General features: G+C 37.2%; 1 protein-coding gene across 13 annotated transcripts in view; it reads right to left on the bottom strand.

Moving 5' to 3' along the window:
• Window positions 1–3,424: 3,424 nt before the first annotated feature.
• MFF (mitochondrial fission factor) overlaps window positions 3,425–13,411 on the bottom strand; it is a 33,041-nt gene continuing 23,054 nt past the window's right edge. For 6 of the 13 annotated variants that reach the window (XM_028831165.2, XM_015111208.3, XM_015111214.3 and 3 more), the window contains 3 exons: window positions 9,003–9,062; window positions 5,517–5,601; window positions 3,425–4,272 (listed from right to left, as the gene is read on the bottom strand). In XM_028831165.2, the coding sequence (XP_028686998.1) occupies window positions 4,141–4,272; window positions 5,517–5,601; window positions 9,003–9,062 (277 nt within the window). In that variant the 3' untranslated portion in view covers window positions 3,425–4,140. Of the gene's footprint in view, window positions 4,273–5,516; window positions 5,602–9,002; window positions 9,063–10,616; window positions 10,650–13,411 lie in introns of all 13 variants that reach the window. The other 7 variants (XM_015111201.3, XM_015111204.3, XM_015111202.3 and 4 more) reach the window with 2 other exon arrangements.

Raw genomic sequence — 13,411 nt, 5'->3', positions numbered from 1 at the left:
TTGGATCAGATGATATTAAAGAATTATTGTTACTTTTGGTAGGTCTGATACTGGTTTTATAGTATAAAGGCTGAGCATCCCTTATCCAAAATGATTAAGATCAGAATGTCTTTTGGCGTTCAAATTTTTTTGGAGTTTGGAATTTTGCCTATAATAATGAGACATCTTGGGGATGGGATGCAAGTCTAACCACAAAATTCATTTATGTCTCATACATACTTTACACACCTGGCCTGAAGGTAATTTCACACAATATTTTAAATAACTTTGTGCATGAAACAAAATTTTGACTGCATTTTTACTTCAACTCATCACATGAGGTCAGGTGTGGAATTTTCCACTTGTGGTGTTATGTTAGTGGCTCAAAAAGTTTTAGATCTCGGAGCATTTTGGATTTTGAATTTTTGGATTAGTGATTCTCAACTTGTATACAGAAATGTCCTCATTTTAAAAAAGTGTATATTTATATGTTTGGTGAGAAAACATGTTTTTAAAATACTTCAATGAAAAGCAACGGGAAGATGTTTACTGTTATATTTAGGTGATAGGTATATGGCAGTTCATTACACTCGTCTATTTTCCTATGTTTACATTTTTCATTAATTAAAAAGCCATACCTAGAAAAGCCCAAGTCTTTCAAAAGCTATTTTCTATATGTGCCAATCTTTAAAAAACAGGGTAACAAGTGTATTTATCACATTAAAATGTTGTCAAACAACAAAGCTAAAAATCTAAAATTTTCTGAATGTTATTTCTATACTTTATTTCAATTGTTTATGTTCATTGGGCTTACGATTCTATAAATAATTTGCAGTACCTATATTATAGCTGCCTAAAAGCTTATAAGCCTTTTTTTCTTAACATTTACTATATAAAAACATTCTCCCTACACCCCTACAAATACTTACTTGTCCTTAAGGCCTAGTTTAAATACCTCCTACTTGAGGAAGCCTTCCCAGTGCTCATGATCCAATAAACCAAGTTAGCACTTACCCAAGGCTCTATTATCATTCCTGTCATAATGTAACATACATGTGTTTGTACGTCCATCACTAAAGCATTTAGGAGCACAGGAACCCCGTTCATCAGCCCTCTCCTCTTCAAGTTCTTAGCAAGGCCCCTTGTTTCCCCACCCCCAGACCCATTCCTACCCCCACCTGCCTTATCTCTGGCAGCACTCTTTATCCTTGACTTCAGCACAGATACCACTTTTTCTGAGAGGCTATTCCTAACCGTCTAATGAAAACTAGGTTTCCCTTTACTCTTTTACCATGCTTTCATTTACAGCATCTATCACAATGATGATTGCATTTTCATTTGAACTTGCTTCTTAAACTTCACTGTCCCCCGTTAGACTATAAGCTCCAGGGGTACAGGAACATGTTTTTTCCCTCCTGGTATAAACAGTAGTTAGTACAGTGCCTGGTACAAAGCAGAAACATTGTATTTAGTTGAATGAATTAATGAATCCTATCTTCAGTACCCAGCTTTTAGTGAAGACTTGATACTTATTCAATGAATTGTCAAACTGCTAATAGTCATGAAATTAAAACAAAAATAAGACAGCTCACTGTACTCTAGCAAACAAGGGTCAGCAATGGTGCTTACAAATTTTCTCATCACCCTCCAAAATACTTATGCCATGTACTTTCCCCCAAATGTGACTTCATTAATTCAGCCAGTGACCAAGGTATCCTCAGATCAATGAGTAGATATAAAAACTTGATTGGAACAGCATGTTAGCAGCAGTGAACAGAGGCATGGCTGCGGAAGGTTTCCAAAACAAGATGAGCATGAAGGATGCCATATGCTGTTGCCAACGCCTAGAACACGGTGACTAAAGACACGGCTGTCAATGCCCAGCACACCCTCTGGCCTGCAACTATGTTCAGTGATGATGATAAACAAGGTGGTGACTTGGAAGGAATCCCTATGTCAAGTGAGAAAAAAAATGATGTCTGACCTCCTTGTATATGCAAAAAATATACCTTCAGAGTCTGTCAGTAAGCTGGAAGAAGTGGATGTTGAAGTTTTTCACATCGATAATGGGTCTCCAGTTGCTGATCAACCCATGGGGAAATAGCTGAATGGTTCTGAATCAAAGGTGATCATAATAGTGACACTAACATTGCAGAAAAAGTGCCTAGCGATGACATGGTGAAAATACGTGACGGGCTTCTTAAAGGACTAGAGCAGTGTGTATTCAAAACAGAACAAGAAATCATGTCAGTTTATAAAATCAAAGAGAGGTTTCTCAGACAAAAACATTGTTCATGAGGTAGATGACTCTGGAAGAAATATTTTAAAAAGCCACCTAGGGGAATGCCTCGTCTCTACAGGATCCACTTCGTAGCCTCTCAACTGCTTCTCATGTTTCTTCTCACCGGAAAAAATAGTGTCCAGTAATCTTTACTCCAACAGCACCACCGGTGGGGACAGGAAACCTCCCGTGGCTGTTGCTGGTTGTAGCTGTTGTCTAACAGCTGGTGCAGGTAAAATTTATTTATTTATTTTTTTGAGATGGAGTTAGGCTCTGTTGCTCAGGCTGGAGTGCAGTGGCATGATCTCAGCTTACTGCAACCTCTGCCTTCTGGGTTCAAGTGATTCTCCTGCCTCAGCCTCCCGAGTAGCTGGGACAGCTATTGCCACCATGTCTGCCACCACACCTGGCTAATTTTTGTATTTTTGGTAGAGACGGGGTTTCACTGTATTGGCCAGGCTGGGCTCGAACTCCTGACTTCAAGTGATCCGCCCGCCTAGGCCACCCAAAGTGTTGGGATTACGGGCGTGAGCCACCACACCCAGTCTTGAGATTTAAATTCACCAGTATATATATATAATTAGCAAATAAATACCACAATGAAAAAAGTATATACAACTCTGGCTGGGCGCGGTGGCTGTAATTCCCGCTCTTTGGGAGGCTGAGGCAGGCGGATCACCTGAGGTCAGGAGTTCGAGACCAGCCTGGCCAACATGGCAAAACTCTGTATCTACTAAAAATACAAAAATTAGTTGGGTGTGGTGGCCAGCGCCTGTAATCCCAGCTACTCGGGAGGCTGAGGCAGGAGAATCACTTGAACCTGGGAGGTGGAGGTTCCAGGGAGCCAAGATCACGCCATTGGACTCCAGCATCGGCAACAGAGCAAGACTCCATCTCAAAAAAAAAAAAAGTATACACAACTCAAGGTATTTAAACCTGAACCACTTTATAGATATTATAAATTAGAAAACCACCTACAATGCAACCAACAGCCACCAATACCAGGATGAAGGTCTGAAAGGAAGCACAGTAAGTTCTTGCGACCTACCATGTCATTAATTGTATTACTTGCTCCTGAGACAGGAAGACTCATATAAGGTAATATGATACAAAATGTAGCTGATCGCACAAATGATGAAATAAAATCCTCCAATAGACAAATACTGCTTTGCTTGACAGTTTATTAAATACACTACATTTGTACCTTATTCTGTACTTTTTTAAATTGTTCACACATGAACTGAGTAAAAACGTACGTTATAGAAAACCAAGTGCAAAACTAAAATGAAAGAATGCACATATTGCACACATATTAAACTGCTGAAATGTTAGAACTTAATCTGTACAAGTACCTAATGAAGAAGGTTATGAAATATTAGGTGGTTCGAGTTTCTCAAATCTGGCACCAGACCATGACTTTGAAAGTGTTAATGTTGAAGTGTTGATGCAAAAATGTCTATTAACAAAACTGCTTAACAGTGTTTGAGAAACAGGACAAAAAAATTGTTTTTCTTTCACAGACACTTATCTAAATCAATTCTCTACAGACTCTCTCCTATTCAGAATCACTTGTGTGGACTGATGAGGCAAAAAATAAATTCCTTTTAAAAAACAAAACTGGAGCCTATTTACAAAACATGCAAAGGGAGAATTTTAAGCAGGTGTTACTGCAGAACTGCTCAAACGTGAATACAGCTGAGTGACAGAATATACCTTCACTTCTACAAATATAGGTCCTTCCTCCAGACTTTCTGGAAGAAATACATTTTCAGGGAGTGGACTATAAAATGGCATACAACGCAGAGACAGAAACAAAGAAGTTTGCAAATCTTTTATATTTCCAGTTGTTGAGACAATATTTTTGAGAGCTGATGTTACCTCTAGCGGCGAAACCACAGCCAGCTATTAAGCAGCCAGAAAGCTACAGTAATTGAATACATGACCATTTCTCTTTTAGCACGTTCTTTGTTCTCCTCTTCCAGAAGTTGTAGACGTCTATTTAGTTTGATTATCTAAGTGAAAAACAAACACACAAAAAATACAATATAGAGGCTTTTATGAATAGAGCAATCAGATTCTTATAAAGTAGTACAATAATTTGTCAACAAAAGTATTATTACAAACATGGAAAGTTGCATCTGGAGCAAAATAAACACAACTACATATAGAAAAACATGTCATTCATGACAGCTCAAATTCACTTAAACATCCTTTCCCTTCTTCAGATTTCTGAGTTAGGAAGGGTATATTTCCTTCCTAACTTGATTACAAAGTGAGGTGAGGAAGCTGTTACCTACTGTTATTCTGGCAGAAAAGACTCAGTATGCATTTTGGCAGGCTTACCACAGCACAAAGAATACGGGACTCCTTTCCCTTCCTATGTCTCTCCTGGGAACTTCTTCTCACTCAACCTCAGTTGTTCATCTTTAACCCGGCATAACTGCCTTCTCTGTCCACCTCTGAATTACTGACACAATCCAATGAAATAACCTACTGTAATGGGCCTTGCGATATGGCATCCAAACCCTTCAGGCCTGAAGGCTGATTCCCCAGCTGCTGGAAATGCTGCTGGCTGACAGTACAGTACCACCCTTGCTGTTAGCCCTTACTGTGAAAAGCCCGGGGCTGAATAACCAACCGCCTGCTTAAGCTCATGTTCTCCTACTGATCTTCACCTAAAAACATCTTATTTAATTCAATTTCCCTCTACATCTATTTGGCATAGACACAATGAGAAATCCAACTATGCCTTCTTCACATGTGTGTATGTCTGTGTGATACTCGAGGCTGTGGGAGTATTAAAAAATACACATGTGCAACTGCAGTTCTAAGAAATGATTTATTACAGAATACAAGAAATACATACGCAGAGATGCTGTGCAAGCTGCAAGGAGCAGTTTCCAAAATGGAGTTATTAAACACAGTAACAAAGGTTCTAAAGTGATTGTTCCACATTTCAAAAGCCAAACAAGCAACTTATGGCTGTAATGGTTTGCTAAAGACTCTTTGTTATCGGCCAAAATTACATTCATCTATCTTGGTAATACTGTTTTACGGTGACCACAACATGTAAATGGTAGTTTAATATATCTTTAATCAAAACGAGAAAATCAATTATGGCTTACTAGCTTGACAGATAAAATAGTTCAATTCATGGGTCCCACAGGAGAGAAAATGATAAAATGTTGAGAACTATCACTTTAAAATACTGTATGAATTTAACTGAGAAATCTATCTTATTTGGTACACTAAATACCTGTCGTCTTAGTGAAGCTGCATCTACAACAGTCAGGTCATCTGACGTTCCTTCAATTGTTGTATCTATATTTGAAATGCCATACCTGCAGATAAGAGACAGAAAGACAAATGAATATTAAAGTAGAACTCAGAGTAACTGGCACGCCATGTCATGCTTTCCGTAATGCTCAAAAGTAGTATTCAGAAAACTGGTACTAATAACATGAATTACTAAAATATTTTACCACCTGAATTTGTACTAATAAAGGAAAGGAAAAAGCTTAAAATGACAACTGTCTACAATATTGAATAGGGGCACTAAAAATTGGAGAATGAGAAAAAATCCTGACTAAAGATACAAATAGAAAATTCTCAAGCCAGAAGGATTGGCGATGCTAAAAAGGGTCCCTGACTGAAAAGGTCTGAGAGCTGCCACTTAGGATAGAACAAAATATGATTCTTACACAAACTTATGTCCATATGTAAGCCTACAGGCACAGACTCACTGGCAGGGAACACAAAGTAGACTAACTCTAACTAAAAAAAGAAAGACTCATCACCTCTTCTCATAGCCTCTTGTCTTACCATTTGTATTCTTTATTTCTTTTTTTTTTTTTTTTTTTTTTTTTTTTTTGAGACGGAGTCTCGCTCTGTCGCCCAGGCTGGAGTGCAGTGGCCGGATCTCAGCTCACTGCAAGCTCCGCCTCCCGGGTTCACGCCATTCTCCTGCCTCAGCCTCCCGAGTAGCTGGGACTACAGGCGTCCGCCACCTCGCCCGGCTAGTTTTTTGTAGTTTTAGTAGAGACGGGGTTTCACTGTGTTCACCAGGATGGTCTCGATCTCCTGACCTCGTGATCCACCCGTCTCGGCCTCCCAAAGTGCTGGGATTACAGGCTTGAGCCACCGCGCCCGGCCCTCTTTTTTTTTTTTTTTGAGACAGAGTTTCACTTTTGTCGCCCAGGCTGGAGTGCAATGGCGCAATCTTGGCTCATTGCAACCTCCACCTCCGGGGTTCAAGTGATTCTCCTGCCTCAGTTTCCCAAGTAGCTGGGATTACAGGCACCCACCACCATGCCCGGCTAATTTTTGTACTTTTAGTAGAGACGGGGTTTCACCATTTTGGCCAGGCTGGTCTCAAACTCACGACCTCAGGTGATCCACCCGTCTCAGCCTCCCAAAGTGCTGGGATTACAGGTCTGAGCAACCACGCCCAGCCTATTCTTTACTTCTTATTTCTAATTACTTAGGCTCTACTGTATTCTCCCGCAGAAACAATTATGAAATCTCCTGAATACATCTTGCCACTACATTTAGCTCCAGAATTGGCCCAATAATGAATAAGAGGCTGTGTACAAAATAATACTGAAAAACCCCTAAGACAAAATCCAGAGAAAGCATAATAAAAAAGTACTTTTTGTTCCGATGCAGTTACTTCTAAAGGGGAACTACTTTTTAGGTGAATGACACTAAACTTCTGAAAAACAAAGACAAATGCCATTCCTCTCCTTTGCCTGGATTTCCACATTTTAAAATTTAATTAATAGCTTCATTAAGCTACAACTTATATAACCATACAATTCACCTCCCATATATTTTATATCCTAACTGGTTATTTCAGCAAAATGGCACAGTACATTTTCTAAATGAGCAGAACATAAACAAGCTGAATTAAAAGTTACTCCTGTGTAGTACACAGAATTAGCACATGGATCATCTACTCTAACATCTAGCTCAGCAAGTCCCCATACAAAAAGTACATACCCACAACAAAGGGATATGAAGCGGAATTACACATTTCATCCAGACATGTTCAAGACAAGTCTATCCAGAAAATCCTTTTGTTTTAAATATTGTTAAAAGTAATAATTTAATAAAGTATGCAAAAAACCTTAAACAATAGATGGCGTGTACTGACCCTAGATAATCTACAACCATCTCCAAATGTTCCTTCTATGGCTAAATTGTCTTGCTTTCTCATTAGCTGTCCCCTTGTTTCCTGAGAACACAGTAAACAACCTGGGGCACTGAGGGTAATTTTACCAGTTAGAGAAGTAAACTTCTAAGTTAGTAGATGCTGGAACTATGGGTTTACAAATGATTAGTGGAAAAAATAAAGGTTGAAGGTTCCCTTTTCCTTCACTTCATCCTCAAAACAAAACTCTTCTCTTTCTCTGAGGCCACATAACAGATGACTAATTAGAAAAAAAAAATCCAACAGAAGCAATTGTTAAAGGGATCTGAACTGAACATAAAGAATGAAATACAAATGAAAGCGATTACTCACAATTTATATCCTGAATTAACTAAGGTTTAGATATCTGAAAAGGAAATCTCCATTTGCAAAGAAATATAAGGATATGACCAAAGATTTTACCTATATAATTCAATTGAAAACAAAAATATGTTACTTTACATTGTGTTTTAAACAAAATCCTGCATTTATTAGAACTAAAAAACTCTAATGCTAAGTTAGACTACTGGCTGAAAAATAAAAGGATCACAAACTTAGAGAAGAATATAAGGGAAAACAACAATGAACCTAACTAAGACTGTAAAAAGAACAAGTCAGCAGAGTGGTGAGGGATTACCACAGTCACGCTTTCCAACTCCTCCAACATGAATTCAGTTTTAATGAGCAGCTAATGTTTCCCTTTTCTCTTGCTTCGATGAATGCACCAGCTTCTTCTAAGCACAGAAATGATGCTGCCAGTTTTAAATCTACAGCTACAGATAATACATTTCTGCTTGAATAAAACCGACTGAAAAAGTTATACAGTAATAGCGTCTGTGGATACCAACGAGTTTGTTTTTCCAGACTATGGGAAAACTAAATGGGGATTTTGGCACTTGAGAATTGTATGTGTTTGTATGTGCCATTCTGCCAGCCCCTGTGCATATCAGGAAGAAAGGAACACTCAGCCTACACATGTCTGAAAGTGTGAAAGGGGCAAAAATAAGAGAGAAGGCATTAAATCAACAGATGATAAAAATGCTTAAAACTCAATTTCCTTTCTAAATACGTGCCTTCCCGAACTGTGGAGCTGTTAATACTGATGCCTCCCAGTTTAAGATGATGCCTTACAAACAAAGAGGTTTGTTCACACACCGGAAGTGACATTCCAGATAATTAACAACTTAAAAGGAAATGCTGGGCACAATTCAGGCAACCATTAAAATGATGTACATAAGATGAGATTTAAGACGTTTTTTCCGTTTTAGCATGTCAATTATTACAAACCACCTATAAACTATTAACACTACACTTAAATAAAATAGCTGTTCACATCGTAACGTAATTATTAAACATTTTCCCTCATACTAACTGGCCAAATGTCATGACTGATTATTCACTGTTCTTAGAGAGAAGCAAGATGTACCCATCGAGGAAAGCTGTAGAAAGAAGTTCAGCTACAAACACAGGTGTGGCTACGACATGCATCATGCCCTGCAACACACAAATTCCGCCAACCATTTACCCTGGTAATTACAAAGTCTCAAAATTTACCTGATGTTCTCATGATGAGGATTAGAAGTGGCGGCAGCAGACCCACCACGCAACACAGGTCTAAGGCAGGTTTTTGCGGGAGAAGGCACAAGACAGAATCAGGAAACAGAGAAGTAATAAAATAAAAGCAAAAACAAGACAAATAAATGTCAAATAGGATTATATTGTATATTTCAATACAATATAATATCTCTCAATCACTTGAAAAAATCCTTGTCTCATGTGTCCTCCATTTTATCATTTTCATAAACTCAACATTACTATCGATCAAAGAAACAAAGGGAATCTATATTTACATAACAAAATAGCACCAACATATAAAATAATTTTCTTGGTGCTTTACTTTATGAAATTTAAGACAGAAGACAACTCTGTTTAAAAAGTGTAATTCCTTTCTTCTAGTTGGAAAAAAAAAATCACTAGCACCTTTAAAAGCATATCAGGACCTGGTTAGCTGCACCGGTATGACCATGGTTGCTCATCTGATATCAACAGCTCCATCTCAAAAACTGTATTCATAAATTTCAAGAAACTCCATTTCCCACTGTTCCTTCCCTCCCACCTTATTAATTCTGAGTAGTGCCTGATGTCTCACTGCGGCTGCGTGTCAAACTCTCAGCTCTCCAGAGTGAAAATGCAAGCCTCCACTCTGAAGCTGAGAAGATCAGGAGACGTGCTGGAGCACATTACAGGAAGTGCAATCCACAATCTGAGTCTGATCTTGAGACAACCAGGAGTGGCATACAGGGCCGCTGGGAATGAAGACTAAGGTGCACTGGGAAATCTGGTGGGCATTTCCACCCATTCTCAGTATACGCTTTGGCGCTAGAGGAGTTAGCTTTCTACCTTGATGAGCAGTAAGCTTTCCAGTGAGTTTTATATTTTAAAATCACAAAACAAAAGCTTCTACCTGTTCACTGGTCAATTCCCCCTAAAACAGTCAGCAATATTTACTAAGCAGAGAAAGGAGACTGGAGTATTGGATCCATATAAAGATTCGAAGAATTATTAAATCCTATTTTGGATATCTAATTCTCTAAGTAACGGATCTGGTTTTGCTTGAATTTAAGTATCAAGACAACACTGAATTATATAATGGTAAATGTTTAATACCAAATGCACTAATTTTTTCTGTAAGTTGGCACAGCTGTGGAATTTTGACAATACAAATCATTATTTTCTGATAATTCAATTTATGTAAGAAAATTCTAATGTTTAACTTCTATATGTCTTAAAGGTACTACCAGTGCTTAAATAAATTTCGGGAGCCTAGATGACAAGGGATTCAAAGAATTTTTGGGGTGTTTCCCCACACGTTTGACTTTTATTTTACTGGCTAAAAAACATGGAGAAATCACATATGCTTGAGACAGGTCTTTTAACTCATCTCATCCTAGTACCATATTTACTCTGTGGTATTAGGAAACCTGTTATTTAACTACAATCTTAAATTATACTAACATGAAAATGGTTAATTAGATGAAGCCATCGCTGTGTGCTTCTTAAAGCTTTTTAAACTGCACACAGCATGTTCAAATGGATCTGTCATATTCACCATATTCCACCACAGAGATCTCCCTTTTATAATGCAGAGCCAGAAAATAATACAGTTACCTTTCACAACGTATTTCATTTTGTCTTCTCACACTGGCAATTGACACATATAATATAAAAGTACATTAGACAGGTATTTGGCAAAATTAGAAACTTCATTCAAGTACCATTTTCTATGATAAGTATGATTTAATACATAAAATCTCTTCAACAGTATGTTTTGTAGAGTGGTAAAAGGGAAAGAAATCCAAGGCTACCACCAAGCTCCACCATTAACTTGTGTTTGTGTACTGACGTTTTTTGAGTAAATATGCTCTGACGTAACAGAACATGTGTTTCTTTGCTATAAAAATGTGATCTGCTACAGAAAATAGACAGTTTAATTGGGAATCAGGAATTATACTTTTTCTTTTAAAAGAGAAAAATTATAAATAACAAACATTGTATCCACTGCAACTCTGGATTTCCAGGTCTTCCAAGCTGTATATTTATAGGGATACTTGCCAAAAATATAAATTATTCACACATTGGTTTCTTATTCTATTCACTCAAAGCTGGTACAGTCTGTTAAGGAAAAACTGTATAAAAATAATCAAGCCCCTCCTAAAAATAAGAGCTAAGCATGACTCATCTATCAATATTTAAATAATGTTCTTACACAGGAACTAAGTTTCTTTTTTAAGATGTTAATATTTTACATTGTAAAATGAGGTACATAGCTCTAACATATGTAGGGAGAGACGGACATTTTCTAACCAGGTAAGGACCAAATCGTAACAGTATTTTAATTTCTGCTGCACCTGAGCAAATAACACACCTGGTGTTTTGGTAAACTTTCAATATATCAGTTTTCCAAATGCGTAACACTGACCTGTGTAAATAGTTTTCTAACATGTACCTAGGATTTAACTTGGTTTTCATGTTGAGCTTGGTTTAGATCATCTACATGCTTGTAAGAAAAAAATATATAGTACATAAACCTTTTGACAGCGTCCTTTAAAATGTAAACTGAAAATAGTTCTTAAGTCAAGGAATTGTGAATCTGCATTATTTCACAGTGATAAAGCAAGCAGAAAGCGTTTTTCTTTTTCCGCCAAATAGTTCTAGCTTAAATTAACCATACCTAATGTGATGGCATATGACGAAAGATAAAGTATTGCATTAGCATAATAGCCAAGAGTAATAAAATAGAAAGGAAAAAATGATGTACAGAGCAAGGAACACAGAAGCACTTAAAATTTTATAAGCAGTATTATTTTATAATCATGCAAGTAGAACATTATCCAAATTTCACATTCCTATTTCTTATATCTGAAAAGTCATGCCGGATACTTCTCACAGAGGAAATAAAAACTGATTTGGCACTTAAAATTCTGACAAAATCTTGCTCAACACTGAGATCCTAAGTGAATACAACTTAAAAAAATCCTTTCAATACTGAAAGCATCAATTAGACTGATAAGAATCTAACCCTCCAGGCTCCAAGGTAGCAACTAATGCTACAGACCTAGGAGCAAAGCATTATTAATATAACTCCTTCATGAACTTTTAAAAACTTACTGAAATGAATGAGAAAAGAGAACTCCTTCCCAGAAAAGGGATTTTAGAGTTATCAATTCATCACAATGTAAAAAAGTGAAATAAAATTTCACTTAAAGTCTAAAATATTTTTCATTATTAAAAAAATACAAAGTTTATACTAATACGATTTTTGATTTTATACATTTGACTCTGAGGCACAATGCTTTTCCATTATGGAGGAAAAAATCCATTCTTTTTATAAGTTCCACATGACTGCAATGAACTGTGTATATGCTGATCGTGGGGGCTGAGACGAATCTTTTTTTTTTTCTTTTTTTACTTTTTGGGACATATAATTTTAATGTACTGTGACTTTGCCATCTAGCTATTATTACTTTTTATACAAGATTTGGAAATATCTCTCTCATTCAGATATTTTAAATGTAATAGTATTTGATATGACATATTCGCACCTAATAATCTGGTTTCCACTAAGGACTTACTGTAATTTAAAAGTTAAACAAGTTAGTTGATGGACAATAAATCTGTTTTAAGGAGGGAAGAGAAAACAGACCCTTGTAAATATTAGTTCTTAAGTGCCAGCTACTTTATATTTAATATTGTTTGAAAGATCTCCTACCACACTAAATAAAGAATTGGAGGCCATTATCCCATTATAATTAAAGGTGGGGGAGGGGAGAAGATCCTCACAAGAATTCAGAAAGCTAGATATTATTATCCTTCCTCTCTAGTTTTCAACAGATGAGAAAAATGAGGCCAAAAGAAGCTAAGCAATTTGTTCAAGGCCATTATGCAGCTATGCACTGGGGTGGATCCGGGTTAATTCTGACCGACTCCCTGAATCCATGCTTTTTGTTCTGAACCTTGCTGCTTCTTATAGCTTCCCAATAGTCCAAGAATGTCTTTGAAGCTTCAAAAAGCACAAAAGGGAGTCTAAACCCTTGGGGAAAAACAAACAAAACACATCTATACATATACATGTATATATAATTCCCCTCCCCACACCCTCATGCCATGAGCTTTCTTTTTAAGCTCTTTTCAGTGCAGCTTTCAGTCCTTGGGCCCAAATGCATGGCACTAGGTCAACTCTGGGAAGGCCCTGAAAGGCCCTGGATTCAACAAGGATAAGCAGCATGGACAAGTGCTTGTGAAGTATGGTGACATACCCAGGGCCTGTTTGAGGACTACAAGCACTTAACAAGAAAAAGTTTGTTCAGTGCAAGCCAGAAGTCATGTTCGTTTCTAAGGTAAGAAACACAATTTATTAGAAGGGCCAGCTTAATTTATTGTGAAATCTTCAAAATGCAAAAAGT

Source organism: Macaca mulatta, chromosome 12 (assembly GCF_049350105.2).
Source record: "Macaca mulatta isolate MMU2019108-1 chromosome 12, T2T-MMU8v2.0, whole genome shotgun sequence".
Lineage (NCBI taxonomy): Eukaryota > Metazoa > Chordata > Mammalia > Primates > Cercopithecidae > Macaca > Macaca mulatta.
Note: the sequence above shows the minus strand (reverse complement) of the source record. Positions and strands in the feature narration are given on the sequence as shown.